We start from the raw sequence: 24,066 nt of genomic DNA, 5'->3' as shown, positions 1-24,066 counted from the left end.
TTCAAACACACAGGGCGTTTCCTTTATTGTTGCGTGCATACCGAGTGAAGTCCTCTTCGTCCTCTCTCTTCTGTCGGGTCTGCCTGGGTTGGGCCATGTTGGCCCAGTTAGGAAGGGACTGGAGGAGGCGACTGATGTCCTCGTCTTTGGACCAGGAGGCACTGATGGTGAGCTTCTCTTCACTCTGGACTACCGCCCTGATCGTTGTGTCAGAGTCAAGCGGACATGAACTGAGCGCTATATTCTGACTGTCAAATTGGAAAAAATGCTCAACACACCAAAAACATCCAAAGGCTGTTTAGACATTCCAGTGTGTTGAGATCCAACACATTACCCATACACACATACAAAAGCTGTTGTTAGCATGCAATTTAGTACACAATATTTAAATCATATTTGCAGCTGATGCGAACTGTGTCAAACATTTACTTTCTTTCTTTTTTTTCTGTGTTTGGTGTCCAACTAAGGAAAGCGACAATAAAAAACACACAGATTTAGAAATCATGAGTCAGAAGGTCAGATTTCTATATTCTACCACATTGATGAATAAAGGGGACGCGCCCTTTACCTGTACGCCGTGTTGCAGATTTCTTTGTAGTCTTTCAGTTTGTCACAGACCATCTCGAGGAACTGGTTGGAGTAGGCGCTCAGGTCGTGCATCAGGCTCATCAGATCCTGGATGGACTTCTCCACAACCACTGTGCTCTGGAGAGAGGGGGGGGGGGGGAAGTGAAAATGTGTGCATTTTGTCACAGCGCACCTGTCATCAGGAGCCATGGCAGGACTTTGACAGCAGCCATTACAGATTAGCCACTCCTGCGTGACTAATAGCTGGCCCGGGAATAGTGGAGCAGCTTCCTATCTCCAAACACACACACACACACAGAACTTCAAACTTTTCTAAACACACACATTCCTCCGAGCAATTTAAGACCTGTTAAAGGAGATTACAACTCAGTGCGTTCCTGTGTGACTGCTCCTAGCACTTTACCAATCTATCCTACATCTCGAATAGTGGCGATAACTTGCTATTATAGCCTGGTAAGAGCCTGAGAGCGCTCGCTCCGGATGCGAAGGCGGCATGGCGTTTCAAGCGAGGTAATCCCACACAAAGTTGCAGAGAGGGAATTTTGATTTATATTCAGCATTCATAAATAGTCATTCATCTCAATATACTTACTAAGTAAACCGAACATGTGGTTCCAACTGTTTAGGCGCGCAATTGAAAGACGAAATGCTCTGTCAAAGATGGATAAAATGGAAATGAAGAACAGTGGGTGCCAACAACTGTCTGCTATACTTGCTTTTAAACGCATCCTAATAAATACAAACAGGAAAATATTAGACAATGACATAAAGACCCCATCTGCTAAGTAATAAGTGCTGGAGTGTATGCTAATTCTTGACATTTGCTAAAAAAAAACATTCTGATCTATGAACGGTTCTCTTTTCTTTGCTCATATGATACTGGAAGGGTTAAAATGTGGACGACCTCCTAATGTGATAGGATTTACACCATCTTCCTGCAGGCGAGTCTGACTGTAAACCATTTAAAAAAATATGTAGTAAAAAAAAAAAACATATTGGTGACGATGACACTGGCAGTTTTTGATTATGGTGATAAAATAAGCTGCGTTGAGCGCTGAAAGGAAATTATCTTGCTATTGACTTCCACATTCAGAGGGTGACTCAATGAATCACGAGTGGCTTCTTCGGTCCTGATAAACAGAGGGCGCTAAGGCTTCATGATGCGCTTCACTTTGTAAGCATTCAATTATTTAAATACACTGAACTGAATTCATATATAGTGCACACTGCACACACAGCAATAACCTCGTTGTCATTAGGAAACTGTTTACTGGTAATAAATCCCGTTAGAAGAAGGGTCGCTTTCGTAAAAGCAACGAGCAAACTGTTGTTTTTTTTACAACAATGGCGCTTTACTTTTCAGGTCCAGCTACTTGCCACATTTATTCTATGACAGCGGCTCTCGACTCTTGCTGCCTCGACACTGAGGACGTGGAGCTCAATAGCCGGCCGGGCCAGTGAATGGAGAAGAATAAACAATGGATGCCAGATCCATTACTTGTGCTGCAACAAATGCTCTGGCGCTAAGCTCCCTTTGTCTAATTCTGCTCATTTAACACAGCCATTTGTCTCAGGCAGCAGAAATCATTAAAAAGTAATCAAGGGACAGATTGAGAAAGGGAGGGCCGAGCCAGAGTGGTACAGAGACCATGTTCTGTGACGTCTCCTCTATCTTACTTGACCATTACATAGGAGACATCCATTCTTGGGGGGGGGGGGTTCTCAGCCTGTTTCACTCTCTATGTCTAACATGAAAGGTCAACATACTTCCTGATGATGAAAAAACAACAAAAAAAAGCACCCATATTTGTCTCAAATGCCTTTCATGCACGGTCGTTATTATAGAAATCCTTCTGAGCTTCTGAGCCAGTGCTAAGAATAGTTATTTCTTTTTGACAGGAACATGTCATTAATGCAACGACTGCAGAGGTGATCGCTAAACTCAGCATCGCTGCATCCTTCGGCTCTGCATGGATGGCATATTGTTTCCAAAAGGTTTATCAGAGGTGGGGACTTGAGGCCCCCAGGCTTGAATTGGAAATGGATAATGGGTCTCTCTATTAAAATGACAGGGTGCCACTCAAGTTTGTGTGGGGGCCCAGCGTGTTTGGCCCCACCCTCTCCCGTGCTCTTTGCTGTCGGTGTCAGTCCATTGACTCTTCCTCTTCTGAGGCTTGACAGAATAATGTGGGTTCAATGACGTGTATAAGCAAGCAATTGTTCGCGTACATGCAAAGAAGAACGCGTGCGAAGATATCCCCCGTATGCCCCCCCCAAACACACACACCTACACACACACACACACACACACACACACACAGGCTGTCCCTCTCCTGGGTAAAGTGGGAGCTGGGCATGAGCGGGACATAGTCTTGACAGATCATTCATCAATGTCAGGGTGGAGCCACACGTCGAAGACTCCCCGTGACACAGAGCGGATGGCGCCCCTGCTTCTGACTGCTGAACTGCAACACATGCTACTTCGTGTGTGTGTGTGTAAGAGAGAGAGAGAGAGAGAGAAAGAGGGAGGGCTGGATGGTGTTCAAGTTTGTTTTAGCGCTGACAACTAGGCAGCGTGCCTTTGTCTACTGTTGTGCACATAATCAGGCGCCGAAGCTGGCCAGCAAAAAGTGATCCATTTTAGACTGACTGAAGTGAAACAACGAGAATTGAATGTAAACAGAGGCGGGGGGGGGGATTAAACTTTTCCACAGCACGGCATTAAAAGAAACATGTCACCGTGAAGCAAAGGGACACACGGACAGCTTGTGTACGGCGCAGTTATTAAAAGAACACCTCCTTTACCTCGACCATCATCGCCTCTAAATGCAAAGCTTAATTCGGTGTTTGCAAGAGTGCTAATTGAGAGATGAGGGGCAATATCACACTCGGCTGATTACAGATGGGCTTCCATATCACACCGCCCAAACACACTTACACAACACAAGTTAGTGGGTAAAAGTTGTCGCTGGTTTGAGAGAAGGAATAAATGATCGTTTAAGTCTGTGAAAGAGAAATAATAACGCGGTTAGACGTCTCTGCCCACGCAAGTCATGTGGCCAGAGACATGCAAAAAACAATTTGCGTGCTTGCAGCGACGTACAGATTGTTATTTGCTAATCCAGAGACTTGCTTCTAAAAATTCAAGGTGTAACTTTTATCAGACGGCCCCACAGCCAAGAATTTCTTTCCTTTCAAACCAAAGGGCATGTTTGTGGTAGAGCTGACATTTCGACGTCTCCCTCACTGACTCGCTCACTCCAAAGGCAAAGATTATGTCTCGTTACACACTGAGGCCCCCATCAGCAGCGGCGCAGCATGTTCTACCTCAGGCCGGAGGTGCCGACTTTCTTCACTCACTTAAACGCCGTCGCTGTGTCTCTATATATTTTTAGAATAGAGATTAAAAAAATATATGTACAGACGGCATCAATAAAGCGCAGCTGTGTCCCATTTGTGAAAAGGTAAACTTCCACGGTGAAGTCAGGTTGGAGGCCCGGGGCGAGCGGGTGCGAGCCTCAGGAGTGTGTGTGTGTCTGGTGTGAGATAACCAGGCCGAGGTGGGTGGTGAGGATCGTAACTGCTTCAGCAGTGAAAGGAGGAAGAGCAGAAATAACGTTGTGTTTTAGAAAATATTTCAGTGCTTATAAAGATTTGACTCCATTTACAAAATAAAAAACTACTTACCAGAGTATAACAAAAAAGACAATTACAAGATGTACTGTGCGCCTAATGTTAATAATGTTGGTGGAGATGATTCCGGTCATTGAGGAGAAGAGCATTTACATTGTTGACTGCGAGCGGCCCTACATTGCTAGAAATAAAATAGGTGTTGTGGAGTTTCACTGAGATTCTCTTTTTACTAGCAATCCTTTGAATGGCTTTTAGCGTCATCGCTGCTAAATGTTGTGGTTTGCGGAGGAAGTGCATGTGTGTGTATAAACCCATCCTAATGCCCTCCCCCCCATCCTCCCACTCCCACTTGTGTCCCAATCACAGTGCGGGTCTGATGCAGCTAACAGGTGCATTGTGTTGTAATTGCAGTGTTTGTTGGGGTGGGAGCAGGCTGCTGACAATCTCCTTAATGTAGAGAAGCCGCCGCTTCTTCATCCTGTAATCTCCACAGTGTGTGTGTGTGTGTGTGTGGGTGTGCGATGGGGCTTTCATTTGGGGAGGGGGTGTGACAAACAGGGAACCAATCAACAGGATGTGAGAAAAAAAAAAAACATAGCCTGCACATATCATCACAAATAAAAAGGTCAATGCCATTACAGTTACTGGAGGCGGAGGCGGAGGGGGTGCGTGTGCATACACAAGTAACACGTGTATGTGTGTGTGTGTGTGCTTGTTTCAACCCACCTCTCACGAAGCTACATGTGAAAATGAAATTTAAAAAGGTCAACATCATTAGCAGGCCATTGGCAGCCGAACATATCTGCAACACAATGAGCATCCCGGTAGCCGAGGGTGACAGAATCAGAATTCAGTCTTTATCTGGCGCCGTAACAAGAGCAAATTTGTTCAAAATCTTAATGGACAACAAATCTGGGAAGAATTACTTGCACAAAGACACACGCGGAAAATATACGCAGGAACAAAAACGACTAGTTAGTGGCCATTGTTCGGGAGACAAAGCTGAATGATGCTTAGCAACAAGAGGACCCATGCGTGTGATATAATTAGAGCTCGACTGTGGTCTTGGCTGATGAAGTGAACAAGCAGAAAACAAACAAATGGGCCAACTCACAAACACGTTTGAATGGTCATGCAGGTGGCGCCGCTTTGCTGTCTTCTGGGCAAAGAAATGCGATCGCCCATTTTGTGTTTGGGGTAGGTGAGGCTGCGTGAAGATTAATGGAGCCAATCTCCAGCGCTATCCAACAGAGTGACCATACCCCATCCTACTTTATTCTCCTATTCTGTTCTCCTTCTACCCCCCCCCCCCCCCCCCCCAACCACCACTTTTCCTTGATCTAACTCTAATTAAATGAATCAATCAGAGGCAACGCCAAAGCCGAACAGAGGGTGTGAACATTTGTCTTTCAGAGTCCAGCTCGCAAACAAACTGAGAAAAATAAAAATGAGAGGAGGGTAAATGCAATGGATGAAGTGCGGCGAGCAACAGAGACATCCAGTAACCAGGGAAGATATCAAATAAAAAGGGAAGAATAAAAAAATAAAGACTTCAAGGGTTTATGGCCTGGTTGCCTTCCTCCTTTCTCTAACGCCGCTGCTCCTCCAGAGACTTATCAGCCGAGCCTGTGCTATCACACAGACCCATGAATGGACATTACCCCCCCCCCCCCCCCCCACACACACACACACACACCCACACAACTATATACTGCTCCAGTCAACCCTTATCGCCTGCTCTCAGTGGACCGTATATAGCCTGGCTCATAATCAGGTCATTATGATGTAATATATGCACATGATATCAGTGCTGGTCCCTTAGGATACGCAAGTCGTTCGCTATATCAACATTACTGGTATATATATACCTAACCCCAGGCTGCATTTGTATGGCTTATTATGGGCTGTTCAGACAAACCTAAGGCATAGTTTTCACCCTGACTCCAGTGCAGCAATCTCCTAAAGTCACCGTGTGTTTCTAGTGGTGAGATATCAAACAAAGGATTAAATAACATTAAAAAAAAACACAAATACGTTTATTGATACGTCTTCACTTTAAACGTTATGGTTGTGGAAAAACACTCATAAATGTTCTCATTATGTAAGGTAGAATAAAAATATATGAGCAAAATTATATATACTGTATTTCAAAAGTGATGCAGCATGAGTCCGTGCAAATGAATATAAAGGGCAAAACAAATGGACGTTTGTGAAACAGTTTTTTAAATGTGAGGGTGAAAACAGCCATTGTGGCTCCTCATATTTCTCCTTGGCTCCCGAACTCCTCAGTTCTACTCCACGTAAGCTAAACGCTAATGTCTTCCTCGAATTCAAACTATTTCACACATTAACGTGCGCCTCGGTGCTCGCAGCGAGCAGATGCGTCCATAAAATGTGCTCCCCCTATGGTGTCCCTTATGTGGCTCCCGCCAAAGTGTATCAGAGAGAGTGCTTAATGTGGTGTAGCAACATTGAGCTCTCGTCAACCGTGATAGCGCTGGTTCCATTGCCGTGCGCCTCTCCCTGATAACGCCAGGCGCAGGAAGCTATACGCCGCTTAAAAGCAGCGCACGCAGTAACATACGTGCACAATGAACATGTGGTCGCACTCAAAATCTTACAAATGCACACAAAGACATCTGCTCCATTACTGCATCGGATAATCTTTAACTATCATGTGCAGTTATGGAGTTGGTGCTTCCACACCTGCGCACCTGAGTGAGAGTGTGTTTTTCTTTAGTTTTATCCTTTGTTGGGATCTAGAATTGTGTTAGAATATTTAGCGCATTTTGCTGGATAATATTTTTGCTTAGAATGTTGCTTTTAAGGAGATGTCATGAGAACATGCTGGATAGACAGGTCGACAGCGGTAACCCTCTATGCACCGTTTGTCAGGAGCATAAAAAGCTACACACCTAGGAAGAAGTACTGGTGTGAATGAAAGGAAGCACTGGTAAGACTCTTGAGTTGGAGAAAACCAAACCACACAGGTAGTAAAAAACAAAGCAAAAAGTTTCGTTCAGACCCGAGAATCTGAATGGCAGGAAAAGAAGAGCGGAAAGCTCTTTTATAAGCCCAATTAAAAAGGCAAGGATCTCAGACAAAAGGAGTGTTTCATTGCGCCCTCCGCTATCAGCAGAAAGGCTCATTAGCCACAGCAGCATAATTAGCAAGATGCTGCACTCGTCGTTAAGGAGGGGCCCGAGCCGTAAACAAACCCCGCTGAACTCCGAACGCCCACGGTCTGTCTCTCTGTAATGATCTGCCACCGCTACTCCCTCCCTGTGAGAGGACCAGGCATGCAGACACGAGAGCTCTGACAAACACACACACACACACACACACACACATAGCCAAGGTATACCACAGTACAAACAAATGTGTGTGAATGGGTGAATGCGAGCTGAATCACAACTGATTCACACAACTCACCTGCAGTAGGGGCCTCTGAACTCCCAGGACCTTCATGGTGTCTGCGCTGGCAAGGATCTTCAAAGGATCGGCTGTCTTGCTCACAGACTCGATCTCCTTGTTGATCTCTGTTCGCACCTAAGAGTTCAGTGACAAAAGGATTACATTATAATGGTCATCATAAATGCTTGAGTGTACTGTCTTTTCTTATTTTTGGTAAATTAGTGCTGATATTGAAGCTTGTTTTGTTTGTCATTTTTGGCAATTCCAACCCTAACCACATTATCTCAGACGAATGAATGAATAAATCCATTCTGTTAAAAAATGCAATTACTGTGGCGCTGGTCATCCTTAGGGCATCGGGACTTCACGTTTCCCCTACACTGAGCACAGCAGCGTTATTTAAAGTTTCCTGAAGGTGAAGATGATTCTCCCACGAGTGCAAACAAAAAAATCTCTTTAATTCGAAACACTTTCTAATATAAAACACGCTCCAGATGGCTGTCTGGATACAACGCATTGTTTAAGAAACTTAATAATTGACATTTCTTGAAAATGCCTGAGGGCCAAACAAAATTATAGAGAATAATAATTATGTTTGCTCGGAAACGGAGAGCAGTTAACAGATAAGCAGCACCTGAAAAAAGAGCAGATGTGGGATTTTATATTATGTAGAAAAGCTTCTCTCACTTTGTGTGTATATGTCACAATACACAGGAGTAAAAAAAAAAAAAAAAGCATCAGCCTGGAATAAAGAGTAGTTGAGAAGATTATGTAGAATAATGAATACCAGAACTTTCCCATTGTGCTATCTTGTTCAAGAAATGGTTGAGTTCAACATTTAAGCATAATGACTTTTAAGACTGTGAAATGCATAATTGGTTCACTGGGCTTTTAAATACTGTACTGCTTTTATGTAATGTAGTAGAGCAGAGTTTCAAGCTGTTAAACATCATGATCTTTTTAGTAATCCTAATGTCTAAAATATATAACCTTAATACTGGGGGGGATTCCTGGGAAAAGACAAACAGTAAAAGCATGAATATGTCACTTCGCTAACCTGGTTGAGGAAGAGGTCATTGATGTAGTAGGTGAGGAAGGCTCGAAGCTGGCACTGCTTGGCCTGACCCGGCCCCATGTTCATCTCGATTTCATGAATGAACCTGTGAAGAAGAGTCAAATCGAGCTTCAGGACACCTCGGAGATTCAAAATGTTAACACCATCTGAAGGTTATTTCACAATTGAAACGTTTCATCAGTTTTCAATAAGAATCCAGCTATTTTGCATGAATGGTCGCATATTGACTGGGAGGGTAAGATCTGTCATGGCAACTGATTTTAAAATCTTTGTGACTCTCAAGGTGCCTTTAGGCAAAAACAAAATGCTCTAGTGGAGCTGCTTGGTTCTATTAGTGCGAGACTTTCATAGACAATGAAAAAGTCCAGCATAAAGTGAAAATAGACGACTTTTAATAGTAAAATTTCTGTAAATCCCAAAGACAGTTCAAAAGTTAATGACACAAACTGACCGAGGCTTCAGAGTGTATGGATTCTGAATTCCCCAGGAAGCTGGTGGTTTTGGTCAGATCGGGTCAGACATTAATTTATGGGCTGGTGGGGGCACATGCACACCTCGTTTGTCAGAGAATCATTGGTCACTGGCCTCGTCTCACACACACCACAGGGCAAACCCTGCAAGAGCAACTGCCTTCCGAAGCGCTCGGCACATATAAATGCACAAATAAATCAAAGTCCTTGGAAAAGAGTTCTTCAACCTAAAATACCTGAAATGTGTGTGAAGTTGGAGTTACCCGAAGAGACGGAAAGACTGCAGATAAATAAAAAAACTGAAGATTTAAAAGTGGAAAACAATTTAACTTTCGATTGTCCAGTATCTTTACCCAATTAGTAAGCAAGAGTGCTGGTGTGTGCGCCGTTGTGTGTCAGAGTGAGCAAGAGAGAGAGACAGGGTGAGCAAGGAACTTAAACCTATCCTAAATCCTTCATTGATCCCCACTGAACCTCTATCACAACAGAAAGTTAAGTAGGAGAAACTCTTCTGTGGCCTCATTAAAACCATCATCTTGCAAAACAATGAGCGGGCAGCTATATATTGCAGCTTCGCCATATGAACATGTACAGAACAACTTAAATGCAACTCTGACAATTTCATTTCCAAGAATCAATGAGGACAAAAGTTGCCGGTTTCAATGTGCATCATGTTGTTCGAAGACCGATCTCTTGCTGTCATTATTGTCATTGTTTCAATACAAGTGTCAAGAAGATGGATCTTCAAGTTAGCATGTGAGAACAGATGGATTTTTGTAGGCAGGGGTGATAACGTTTGAGTAATGCAGCAGGGACGAGGTAGTAAAACAGTTTTGTCTATCCGGACGGCCATCTGGAGCAGAGCCAACGGGCCGTCTCGCTAGGACAGAGAGCCCACGGGTGTTTAAGAAAGCTTAGCCAAGGTAACTTGGCTAAAGCACAATCAGGTAAACCCCCAAAAATGCACGTCAGCAAATTTAAATTCCAAGAGCGCGATTCTACTGAGCAAGACAACTGGCAATGAACAGAATGCGAGACGACTCCTAGAAATGGTTCCGAATGTACCGAGGCGTTGTGAGGCTGGCCAAAATGCAAATATGTTAACGCACACACAAATTCAAAATCCACCGACTGCAGACGACTCACAAAATCCAGAAGAGTTTGCCAGCAGTGCAAGGCTTCCACCTACACAGAAACACGGTGAGGCAGCTCGCCCTCTTGAATGACAGTTTTGACTCGCTTAACGTCTCGTAGCTACATGTGAGCTTGACTTCACATTGGTCTGAATTGGCATCATTCCCCCAGCTACTGAATCGTACATCGGAAACAGCCCAAACTGATAACCCTGTCGAGATGAAGCTCCTTCTATAGTAGCTGCAGAATTTTCTTTGTGCTCTTTGAACAAGTCCGAAATATACCTAATTTAAATAGTCAAGCATATTTCAGAAATGTGTTAACGCAAATGTCAAAGTGTTTCAGAATCTAGGATCTCTTCTGGATCATCACCAAAGTTTAATAATGTGTTCCTGGTAACATTCCCAACATTTCCTGAAAATCTCATCCAGAGTTCTCTAACATTCGCCGGCAAAAACATAAGTGAAAAATAACATTTCCTTGAACAGCCTTACCTTACCGGGAGGTGGGGAGGGAATATCAGTCATTCAAAGGATGCTTTCAATCCTTTCATAACAAGAATTCAGTGGTCGTGTCATCTTCAGCTTACGAGGCTGTTATAATTGGATCCGATGTGGCATTAACAATGGCTGTTTTGTTGCCAGGTGACAACAAAACACACCAACCTTAAAGTTCCGGTAGACGTACACAGCAGAGGTGCCAGACAAGTCGCTAAGAGGTAGCGGTAGCAGAGACATAGCAGCAAATGCACACACTTCATCATCCCTATCCTATTTTAATATTACTGGTTGCAACCCAAATAAAGTGAATTATTTTTGCTCATCCAAACTTTTAGATTGAGAAACTAATTATTATTATGAGTGCCAAGAACTTGAAGATCTGTATAATTGAAGATGCCATGCCCTAAGTGTATGTACGTGAAAGAAATAACATTCCTGCAGTGGCATGATGCATTCATACCAAAAGGGATTTGGCTAATGAGTGTAAACACTGCATCCTAATGGCTTTCTGATGACTGCAAGACATACAAAGTTTGACTTCTTAAGACACCTAAAGCAAAGTCGAACAGACAGGGATGAAGATACTTTATAACGGCAGGTCTGGATTCATTTTCCACAAGGAACTAAACCTGAGGTAACAAATGCTTCTTTAAATGGAAAGGGCTGGGATCTCACCACCCACCTCTATCTGCAGCAGAGACGCAATGGTGCCGAAGGAGAAATGGGATAAAGACAAGCAGAATAAGAGTGTGCTCAGATCGATTAGAGAGTCAGCATTTTTAAATCTCTGACAATCCTCCTTCGGCACGAACCCATCAGCTATGGTGAATTCTGATTTGACCACACAGAGAGGAAGGCATGTTCTGTAAAGACCCGTCACACGCCAAGGACAGGACGGACTGAACCACTGCTAATCTAGATAGGAGGGAGAGACTGACTGCAGTCTTGTGTGTGTGTGTACCTGTCAGGCTATCTTTGTCACACACACACACACACACACAGAACATTAACATGTACAGCCACGTGCCATTTCATCAATACACCACATCCAGCGACACTTGAAAGCCCTTATCTGTATGCAATTATACTTCATTGCAGAACTACCCAGTTACTTCTGTAGGATTTCAAAGTCATGCCAGGATTTTAATGGATGGTGACACTTTATAAATCTTATGGCACAACCATCATTAGACCTCAATCCTGCAATCACACTGCCGCAACGAATACTTTTAATTGGATCAAACTACACATTCAATATTGATTCTCTGAGAATATTAAAATCTCCAACACAGTAATTTCTACAGTGTGTGTTATATATTTTATTACACATACACACCACCTCTCAATTAGATGACCTGTGACCCCCTTGCAATTTCAACCATCACCACTTGATGGCACTGTGTCAGCTTCTTCAGGCAGCTCAAGTTAAAACCATTTGAATGTAGCTTGCTTTTCCTTTCTTTCATTCATTTCCACATTTTTTAAATCACAAATGCTTCTGTGGAAGATTTATAGACCCCCTATACTGGATTTGCTTTTTGTGCCTGTGTGGATGTGTGAGAAAGAAAAAGAAAAGTCAAAGACCTGGGTGAATGCATTGTTTTTTTTCTTAAATGACAACACTTTGAGATTAAGTCTATGAGAGTGTGTTTCATCAGTGCTTGGTGAAATGTATATGGTCTTCCCACGACTGCACCAGACTTCCTGCTGTTCATGCCTTAGCCTCGCCCTCGATGCCCGTTTTGGTTTTGCACATGTGCGAGAGCATGCGTGCGTGTTAGGGTGTGTGTGTGAATGTATATGCAGAAGTAAAGGGGGAGTGTGTGCACTTATTTATGAGAAAAATGTCTACTGAAAAAAAAAAAGCCTATTATAACCCTGCTGGGTATATGAATGGCAGGTTCACAACTTTAAATCTGATAATCCCAGTAATATCCTCGTCGGTGATCCCACTATGACCTGGAAGAATTTTGGAACACAGTGTTTATGAAGCAGCAATAGCTGAGTTTTGTATTTCAGATAAGAACTTAACAAAAAGATGATTGCACATATGATGCAAAGCTTGTGTTTTATTAAAGAGGCTTATTTCCAATACTATGCCAAACTGTTTTAAGGAGGTTCAGTATACGTTAGAAAAGGTGTGTGCAGTCACACAAGAATTGCCTGCATGCACCTTTACGACCGCACCTTCTGTGTATAGCGTGTGTGTGTGCTTGCACGTCGCAGTGTGGTGCAGACCAATTAAAACGGAGGAGATTGATGACCAGTGGCTGTGAGTAGCAGCAGCAGCGGCAGCAGTGGTAGCAGACAGCTGCTTCCTGCAGACAACAGGAAATGAGATGGCCTTGTTTAGCTGACGCTGCCAACGCCAACACCACAGAGCCTCAAAGACAAATCACCACCTCACTGCTGCTGCTGGTGTACTCCTCCATCTTTCTGCAGCATGCTTTCCACCCTCCATCTCGTTATCGCTCTCTAATTCGGCCCAGGACTGTCTATCTCTTCCCCGAGAGCAATGTGGTTGAGGTATATCTGGTAATATTATACCGAAACTAAGGACCAGTGTTTGATCCCAAAACAGCCGCATGAGGTCCTCAGCCATCATTATTCGGATTTCTTTTCCCGAACAGGTGTTTAGTTCTGAACTACAAGATATTATTGGAGTGCGTTGTACTTTATTCGGCTTGCTCAAAGCTAATAGCGTGGATAAATGTTTTACTGAATGGTATGCAGCCCATGTTTTAGTTATTAGTTATTTTGTGATAGGTTTATCCAATGGTGAAAAAAGTCCCACACTCCACTATAACTTAGTTTCAAAGACACACTTTCCCTGGTGTGTTGCCTAAGGCAAGGGAATCATAGCAGCAGGGGTACAAACCTGCCCACTGCGAGTTCATTCCCATTCACAAAAGCTTTCAAATGTTTCTGTTTTTTTAGGGGTTCTGAAGGCCTGTCACTCAAGTATTAATATATAATGAGCTGTCGCAACTCAATGGTAAATACGCAGGCCTTTCTGGACCAAAAGACACATTTACAGCTTTGCTGATGAGTCTGCAAATGGTTGCTGAAGATCAGTTATTATGAGCAATGGCGGCATCAGACGAAGTCCCACTTTGTCTTAATGTTTCATGCTGTTAAGCTCAGACTTTCACATCCATCTGTTCTTCATAGCTGAATAGCTCAAAACAAAGTGCTGCTCAACCGCCATCAGTCACAATATTGCAAAAAACACCCTGAAGAATCAAAAGTTGTACAAAGACGCAGCCCCCCCTGGTGAATGCGTCCTATTCTCATTAAATGACAACTGCACTTGTTTTTGTTCTCATTTATCACCGTGGATGAATAGGACTTGTGTGTGTGTGGGGGGGTGCAACCCCTGACAGGCTAGACTGAACCATTAAGACCACAGAATATGATGCCTAATTTTCACAATGGGAGGCGACCGGGCCTAAATTGGCTCTTTTATGCAAACTGTCACCTGCCTATAAGAGGCAGGTGATGTCGCTGTTCATACAAAGTACCCTGGTGTGTGTGCGTGTTCGTATTTGTGCTCTTTAAGCAGCTATTTTCGTAATAACAGGCACTGATTGCCTAGTTGGCTAGACGGAGAGGCAGGTGCAACAAAACATCTGGTCTGATTGTACTCCGCTTAATGTTTAAGTATTGAAGTGTTTACCTCCCCCCTTACAAAACAAGTCTGATTAATAAGCCAGGTATTAAGTGGCCTCTCACAGGTGGCATTTAAACAAACAAGGGGAAGGGGACTGCTTCATCAACCTGTGCCGGTACAGTATAATGCAGGAAACAACACTTAACATGGTTCATAATCCACAGTTTAGTCGCGTTTAAGAGAAGTTAGGCAATCCATTTGAATGAGGTTGTGTTGAAGTTAAGATTTGCCTTTGGGGCCTTAAAGAAGACCGTTGTATGAAATCTGCCTCGAGGGTCTTTATTGACATTGTCAATGGATCAGTGTCATTGATGTGACGTAAAAGTACTGGGTTCCCTAAACTCTTCATAGCTGATCTTACAGCAAATCAAATCTACCTACGGGTACAAATAAAGGAACCCTGAACCTGCTCCTACACCTTACAGAAGAGTTTTGTCTTGCGTCCTACCAGCTTCTTATGACAAGAAAGAACACCATGAAAAGAATATCCTCCATTGTTTTGGTGCGTGTCGCACTGAAGATGACATCTCAATAGATTTGTATAGCGTCGTTATGATGACAAGTGACAATGAGGTGGGTATTATCCCGCAATGGAAAACAGCCCTCAAAGAAATATGTGACAACAAAGCCGTCACGTTGACTCGAGTAGAGCAGGCCCCACGGAGGACAAACGCTGCCTTTTGGAGCCACTGAAGGACAGTCATAGTTCAATGAATGGCCCGGAAAATCTGAATCCAGAGGCACTTTTCATTTTGCCTGAAAAAAAACTACAGAGAAACACACTGAGCCTGCACACAATGCACAAAGCACCAACAGCAAAGACTGAAAGATTAGGAGGTTATTTTGGCCCAAGGAGAGTGAATGGAAAGTTGGATTGCTCAAGGTCAAAAGGATTGCTGTAAGGAAAAGCAATGGATTTAATGTTTCTCAAAACAAACAACGGCAAAAAGTGGCTCTATCTTAAAACTCCATTTAGGTATCTGCGTGTTAACACTACGTTATTACTTTATGCTTACACTTCACAGTACCGTACATACTAAAGGCTGACGCATTCTTCCAAACAGGCTGATGAGCAGAGCCATATCACATGCTGCTCGTCTATCAAGTAGTCTCTTTACTGTATGCGTTTATGTGCTCCATCCCTCTGTTCCACAGTCCTTCTCCCTCACCTGTCGTCATTCTGGTATTTCATCCCCTGCAACACTCCAGACTCTTGCTTTCCCTTCATCTTTCTTCCACTCTCTTTCCCCTAATTCCCTAGACTCTCTCTATTTTTAACGCTACATTCCTGTTATCTCTCCATGGCACTGTTTCAATGAACCGCCTCACCTCCTTATCAACCCTTCTCCCATACCTCTCTCTCTCTCTCTGCCCTCCATTCCATTTAGACCTGGTGGTGTAAGGTCCTTCCATCCTTCTGCGTCCAGGTCGTAAATTGAAAATGTCTCTGGGAGCTCCATTGAAGCCTGATTGAATTTAAAAAGAGAAAGTCCTATAAAGAGAACTAGTGGTGAGAGGTCTGTAATACACTGAAGGGCTACCCAAGCTATGACAGCGTTGACAGGGAGAAGGGAGGGCGTGGGCATGGGAGTTGAAGATGGATGGGAAGGAGAGTGGTAAGAAAAAGATAGAGGGAGGCTGGTAGTCAGGAAAAACAAAGTGAAGATGGAAGGACAAAGGATAAATGAAAGAAACAAAAAGGAAGACGTAAGATTGGTTTTCATTCCGATTCAGAGTTTTGCACAAACTATTATGTACCTACACAAGGAGACGGGAACATGAAATACCTCACAAGCACGCATCCTTGATGGCGCCACATCACAGAAATACCTCAATCACACTTTGCATAGCCTGGGGGGGGGGGGATTCAGTGGCAGGTTTCGTATTGTAGATGGTCGACAAAATGCAATTCCAGGAAGTCAGCTCTAGGGCTGCGCGTCTGTCACACCCACAGCTCTGATAATACTTCCACACATCACATTACACTGCTGAAATAGCCACCTTTCAGCATATAGGGCATGCACAAAATGAAGGGAGATACACACCACTCAATCTCCATGCACCTACAGATAGACACACTCATGGCTTGCACATGCAAGCCCTTCTGTAAACTTGAATGCCAAGGGGGGGGGGGGGGGGTGATGTGATGCTCGGGGTTAAATTATTCATTGGTCCTTTCATAGACTGCCCATGCTTGCTTGTTGTAGTGTCATGTCTTGGCCTCTGTGTGCGATGGTGTGTCCACTCGAAAGGTCTCCCAGGGGAGAGAGACAACCTTGAGGAGGCACTGACCTTTAACTTTGTGCGTTTCACTTTAAAAAGTGGCAGGTGTGCACTTAGGCAATGTATTTTCTCATGAACGCGGCCATGCGGGTAAATAGAGAATCATTCCACGAGCGTTTTCGTCATCGGAATGACCAAAGTGGGATGAAGGGAGGAGGGAATGGAGAGAAGACCCTCCAGAGAAGTTAGTTATTACTTTGTTCATGATTTACATTGTGCTTAACTCTTTATTTTAGGGTTAGTTTCAAACTTTCTTGGTTTTCCCTTGAAACCATTGCAGAGATATGTTTGTGTTCAAAATGAAAGAAGAACTGCACCACAATCAGTACATTTACAGTACATCATGGGGGTCCTGCATTCTGCTCTGCTAAAATCTCCCGGTGAAACACATGGTGTGTCTGAGAGAGCAATAATTAGAAAAAGAAATATTACAGTTATTACAAATAAATCAATGGATGGGAGAACATGGGATGTGTAACAATGGTACTTAAAAAAACATTTGGAAATTGAAGGAAATGACACTTTTGGAATTATGTCAAAAATATACATGTATCAGTCAGCATGCTAATCACCCAGTAACAGACTGTTCAAGTCTCATCCTATTGGAATGCAAAGGGTATAATGAGTCGCTGTAGTGGAAACTCACAGCTGTTCGCATGCATATGATTACCTGATAAAGAGGATAGATTGTAAGGAAATAAATTGGATTGGACGTTTCTGTTGTTAAAGCCAGCGTGGGTGTTGCAGTCGTCTACGATGCAGCGGAAGCCCGCTGTTTGGAATTTGATTGGAATTGCTTAGACAGATTCTGTTCAGAATTGATGGGAGACGCGCAGGAAAGCTTGAGATTCTAAGGCTTAGAATTTCGTGGACAAAAGAGTGTCAGGAAATAAATGCCTGATCATAGAAAAGCTTTGCTGTGGAGACGCTTGTTGTCAGAGCCTCACACCATATCTATAAGAGTAATCACTTCGTAGGTAAAGTCTTTTGAAGACCTATAGCGGGTAAAAATGGAGAGCTTCAGTAATTGCATCACTATCAAAACGGTTTTCCCTGGGAGACCGAGGCCAGCAGAAATCTTCCTGTTGCGATCAGACAAGTGCAGAGGGGTGTGTCAAGGGAACAACAAAAAGTCACAGAGACCACAAAAGATGATTAGGCACTAGTCATAATTGTTAGACTACAGAGACTGAGAGATGAAAAGAGACATATGAATTGAGGGACAAAGACATATGTAAAAACCAGAGCCAAATGTTTGTGGCAGACGCCACCTCAGAAATGGCCTGCATCACTTAGCTCCAGGTGTGCTTGACTTCACCTGTTTGACGTTTCATCAGTTTTATGTTCACCAAAATGTGAGGTTCCAGTCGTACAAGCAAATATTTGCCGTCTCTGGCAGCTCCGCACTTCAACTTGAAACTGCAACAGTGAAATTCAAAGGCCGCTGGACAACAACTCAAAGCCGGTCCTCGTGTGAATAATCTAAATAAGGTCGTCTGTGGCGTTATCAACTCAATGGGTTTACTCTTAACTATCTTCATTGTGTATTTTGCACTCTGCTGTCTCTCACTCTAACAAAGGCTGCTTTTTTTTTTTGTCAGCCTACATCCCGGAATGCTCTCATTACCTTGGTGCAGTTGCCAAGGGAGCCGGTGTGATATTCAATACTTCTGTTTCCCATCCCTCCAAACTCATTTACACTTGACACCTGACATTTGCATAATGTCCTTGTTCCATCTTCAAGCTACTGAAATACAAGCTGGAGGTGAGGCAGTTATATTGTGTGTGTGTGTGTGTGTGTGTGATGCTTGTTCTGTTATATATTCCTATTTAGACTGTATTTGTGTGTGTTTGTGTTGTAGGCTGGGGTTAAATGACTTCCGTCATTAAGCCTGCAGAGAGCTCGGTGTGGCCCCACGCTGACTGATTCGAGGCAATTTGCAAAAATTCCGTCAGTTACAGTAAGTGTTCTCGCAAATCAGTGATGCTACGACCTCAATCAGTCAGGGACAGATATTAGGGCATCACGAAAATGAAAGATGATGAACACGACTCTTTGTCTTCAAACATAAGCATTGCTTATGTTTAAAGACATGAAGTGCTGTGTTTCCAGAAATGGCGCTCTGTCAGAGCATTGAAAAATCAAACACGTCTGTTCATCTATCACAAGGTCTTGCAGAAATCTAATTCAGCGCACCACAGGGTTGAAGCGTGCACCAAGGCTTTGTAGATGATTTGTAACCAAGAAGGAATGCAGATTACATTTCGTAAGGACATTTTAAGAGCGCATGCCAACTTCACTGAACTCCCACCCTACAATTTGACGCAATTTCTGAAATGAGCCTTCATAAGTGGTCTTGTCATAAAGTCTGCTTAGGTATGCAAGAAGTCGATTGTGATTTATGAAGGTAAAATTGTTCATGATATGCAATCGTTGACGTGAATCATACACACAGTTAGAAAAGAGTTCGCTGAGCAGGAAAGAGTTGATTTTCAAATCAGCCTTTGCTAAATCAAAAAAACTGAAAATGTCAGACAATTTTAAAAAAAGTAAGTATATATATATATATATATATAAGTAAGACATTACTTATTAATAGTTATCAATTATTATAATGAAAACTAAAACGACTTCAAGAGGACACTTATTTGAGTGAATTAGTATAAAATCATGATGTGTTACATGCTGTACATACACACACACACACACACACGCAGATCCCTTCCGTATGAAACCATTCATTCTCTGCATGCCTATGCACATATTACAGGAAGAATCTCTCTCATAATGTGCCAATTTATCGCAAATGCTGTGCCTGTAATATTTATCATGGTATCTTTATGCAATGCCCCCCCCCCCCCAAAAAAAGAAATAATATAATCCTCCCCCACATCCTTCCTAGCCAGAAAGCTGGTGAACCAGAGCTGAGTGAAACGTTGTACTTAGCAAATTACATTTGAAACCAGGGGGGAATAAATAGTACAGATAAAGACTGGTCTAATGTGCTTAAATCCATTAGAAATCTCATATTCACACATAGCAGAAATCACATTACGAGACACCCCTAATGTCATTTCACAGGGTTTTTCCGCCATCATTTGCTGGCAGGGTGAGACACTAACATCAAACATAATGGATTTTTTCCTTTTTTCCTTCTCTCCCCCCCTCAGAGTCTCTGGCAGAAATTTCCCTCCGGTCATCATTGTCGTGGATGCAAGCTCTATTTCGGGTGAATCTAAAAAGACTTTAGCCAAAGAGTTTTGCAGGGAGGACCACCGGCTGATGGAGAGGAGGGTATGGTAAACATGGTACGCTTTTGGTGTTTTATAAACCTCAGGGGGAAAACTTGCCACTTTGGTGTTGTTGGATTTCACTGAAAAAGTGCTTCTTCTCGCAAGCTTCACTTACTTTTTCCTCTTCTGAAAGTCCTAAAGTCTTGAAATGGATCGGGAATAGGACGCGACTCTCATGAATGTCTACATTCACAAGGTTTGCCTCTGAACGATTCGTGGAAAGAGGAGAGGAGAACTATATCAATCTGCGTTTTACTTTTCTACCGTCTTCACATTCAATCTGCACAGTGTGACTCAGGGATGTGGCTCAGACCGTCGCAGAGGGGAGGGAGGACAAAATGGGTGGAAAATCCATCTCTTTCGCAAAGTAATGCAAACCGAACCGTCTCCTCATTGGATTAGAAGAGTTGATCCATCTCTCTGCGAGGATAATTAACTAATCAGAAAACAGACTAACTTATGTAACCACCAATTAGGAGATCACAAACATTCCCCTTTCAGAATGAGCTGGCGAATTTTAATGAGGTTTATAATGACTTCTTGATTGGTTGGTGGGTTTTGTTTAGAGAGACAAACAGGATGTTGTGCAGAGTGAAATAAATAAAGTCCAAACTCTCATGCTCAGCTACCCGTCTTCGGTACATTAATTCTAATAAACCATATTGAGTGTGGGTAGATGTGCTTGTGTGGGTAGATGTGTCATTTGAGGTTCGTTCGTACATATGCACCAGTCTAGAACCCAACCATCAGCCCTCCGAACGCCTCCACAAATGAATCGGCAACTTCAGAAGTCGAGCTCCAGACAGGGCAAGCAGATCAATCAATTACATCTCTGCTCCAGCAATCAAACAAGGTTATTATCAGGCAGCAGCTCGCCGACCTGGAAAAGCCCGGCCAATCAAAGGCTGCCGTGATGTAGGGGTTTGTGCTTGCTCATGTGACAGTAACAGAGAATGGCAGCTCGTGTTGTCAAGGGATAGAATGGTGTAAAGTGGAAAGACAGCTGAGGTTGACTTCAAAGGAGAAAACCGAGGGAAGTGTGGGACAGCAGCATGAGAATATCTGTAAATTACCCCATCTCCAACACTGTCTTCACCTTGAAATGGTTCTCAGAAGGACAGGAGAAGATTAGAAATAGAATAGAGTCGTTTGTTTTATAAATGGAATTTATAAAGAAAAAGAAAAATCAGGATTATTATGGTTGACATGTAGGGGAAATATACTTCTGTCTTTGCTTGGCTGATGACGATCCTGTAAATATAGGAAATTACAGAAAGAAAAAATAAATAGCAAAAGCAACAAATGTTGAAAACTGCAGTTCGGTAATTCTCTTTTTTGGCAGCAGCTCCCTGTGACATCGATGGGAACAACATGACTGTGTGAACATCTGTGTGATTACGACCTGGTCATCTGGAAAAGCTTCAAAGACAGACCTGCGTTTGTCTCTGTGCGCTTTCTAAGGTTCATGTAAAAGCTTTCCTCTGCATTCTGGCACAGAATCTGCATCCAATCCAAGCGGGAATTTGTTTCCATGCCTCCATTCTTTTTTTTCCTCCTGTATAGCACAAAAACAAAAAAAAAAAACAAGGACCCTACCGCTGTGCGTTCAGACAAACGAGAACCCCTTAAGCTCCAACTGACGACTGTCTGCTTCACGAGTCTGTTGAAGAGGCTGCCCGAGGAACTGATTTTGATTTCATTATTTTATTATGAGGATGGATAAACACAATCAAAGAGTTTATCCACCTTCTATAGCCAGAGAAGAGTCCCCTGCAACGAAGGCTCTAATCTCTTGCACAGTATCTGGCGTGTGTGTGCATGTGTTTGCACACACACGTAATGACCATCTGTCACTGTGCATGCGTTTGCTTAAGACATGAAGAGATTGAAAACTGTGCACCTCGATAGAAACAGGCCGAAGATACACGTTTTTGAAACACTTTGGAGGGCAGACTGAAGCATCAACCACGTTGTGAAGGTCAGTGATGACTTGCCAAGGTGAGTCTGATCAATTAACCGTTTAAACTAATTGTGACCTGCTGCTCAATAGCCGATATCCTTGCCTCTCTCCACGTACAGTATATAACAGATGTGTGAAGGCTGCGTACGTGCGCATACACATTATGAAGTCAAACACGCCACTCAGCTTACATGCAAAGCAAAGGCCTTTAAATTATTTTTCCTTCCGTCTGTTTCTTTTATCGTCTTTTCCTTTGTGTTTTTTTTCTTTATTGCCTCCCATCTGCTCTCTTCGCTCTCTGTTGTTGGCGTCTTTCTTGTACCATCTTTATCTCACTTTCTGTTTGACCTTTCCGGTGTAAAAATCCTCTCCTCATTTGAATCCCAGTTTTGGAAGGGGGTGTGGATAAGAGTGAGAAAGCATTAGCGACAGGACAGGCGCTGCATGCTGAAGGGGGAGAAAAACAAACTGCTGAATATGTGAGAAAAGATAAGAAAGGCTGGAAGTGCAAAGCGGTACAAGGACGTACGTACTGTATGTGCGATTAAGACGGGGCGTCTATGTGGCATTTTAATAACCTCTGTGCAGATGCTTCTTAGGGGTGGACTGCAGATGTTACTGTTGACGGAAAGCGCAGTTGTTGCCTGTGATTATGAATGTTCTGCCTCGCTACATGAAGGTTAAGTAAAACTACGAAACTCCTGAGTCATTGTCAGCTTCGATCAATGCGAATTAGCACGTTTGAACGCAAGATAACTTCAAGCCCTGGTCCTGGCAACGAGCTGAGAATGCGACTAATAAACTGTCAAGTGAATCAGTATCATAAAGTACTGTGTAACTGTGGGAATTATGGATCATAAATAGAGTAATGGGTGCCATTATCCATGTTGCAGTTGGGAGCATATGGGCAGTGACTTCTTCAGCACTACTTAGAGAAAGGAAGTGATAATCAAATTTGTTTTTCTGTCTGCTCTTTGGTAGTGAAAAATAAAATACAGAAAGACATGCAAACAAGTAGTCCGGATAACTGCCTGAAACAAAATCACACTACTATACACACTACTACACACTGATCAGACGTCTCACACTCGATAAAGACGTTTCAACAGACTACAGAGAATGTCATGCAACGGTGCAACAAAACAATCAAAACATTACCATTGGTCTTTAATGTCGGCCAATGTGTGCAGGTAATCATTTTTGGATTGGAAGTATTCTAACGATAATCTAATTCAGCACAGCAGACGACGGTGTCGGAGGGAATTTAAGGAGAGGCCATGTCCTGGGATGTCATGTTGGAGAAATCAACAGAGCAAGTTGTGGCTAAATCATTTAAGAAACCTGGAAAAGCTATTCTAAAAACTACTTTTAGAAAGGTGCTCAATTCCACCTCCCGCTCTTCCTCTTTCTGTGCGTCCTGACCCGTCTGTGCTGCTGAGACGAGGCGTTAATGAGAGTGTGAAATTAGTTCAGAATCGTGGTGCGCTTCTTTTATACCACAGGCTACGAGCAGTGGGAGACAGAGCCCTTCTGTCATCTCGCTTTCTATCCACCCCTCATTCTTTTAATCATTTCCTGCATTGTCCTTCCTTCTGTCCCCCCCCCACCGCCCCCCAAGCGCACTCTGTCAGACTAACCTTCTGACACTTTCCTCTCCTTCCCACTCTTTCATTCGACCGTGGACACTGCAAAAATGTCAGGCAGTAAATGCAGCACGAGTACTTTCTAGAAAGACAATGTGCGTGCATTTGAAGACCTGTGCTGTCATTGGACTGATCGGGAAGCGATCAATCCGGTACACCTGCCGTTCTAATATTCTTTGAAGTTCTGATAAATCCCTTTGGATTGCAACGTGTGTGTGTGTGTGTGTGTGCGTGCATGTGTGCAGAACTGTTAGTTTGTAATTGTTTCAGAAAGGCACATTCCCTTGAGGGCTATAAATATAGAAGTGAGGCAAACATAAGCAGTAAGTACATTATAAGAATCCTTTCCACAGCAGTTCCCTCCTAACGATACTCCATCAATTCTCTGGCATCTGGCCAGGG

At 43.2% G+C, this 24,066-nt stretch overlaps 1 protein-coding gene across 1 annotated transcript in view; it reads right to left on the bottom strand.

Moving 5' to 3' along the window:
• Nucleotides 1-24,066, bottom strand: part of exoc4 (exocyst complex component 4) — a 51,552-nt gene that overhangs the window by 15,556 nt on the left and 11,930 nt on the right. The window contains exons 5-8 of the mRNA XM_068755560.1: nt 8,693-8,795; nt 7,654-7,770; nt 569-705; nt 42-197 (exon numbers count right to left, since the gene is read on the bottom strand). Coding sequence (XP_068611661.1) covers nt 42-197; nt 569-705; nt 7,654-7,770; nt 8,693-8,795 — 513 coding nt within the window. The remainder of the gene's footprint in view (nt 1-41; nt 198-568; nt 706-7,653; nt 7,771-8,692; nt 8,796-24,066) is intronic.

This window comes from Brachionichthys hirsutus, chromosome 22, assembly GCF_040956055.1.
Source record: "Brachionichthys hirsutus isolate HB-005 chromosome 22, CSIRO-AGI_Bhir_v1, whole genome shotgun sequence".
In the NCBI taxonomy this organism is placed as follows: Eukaryota; Metazoa; Chordata; class Actinopteri; order Lophiiformes; family Brachionichthyidae; genus Brachionichthys; species Brachionichthys hirsutus.
The sequence above is the reverse complement of the archived record's forward strand: the minus strand, read 5'-3'. Positions and strand labels throughout refer to the sequence as shown.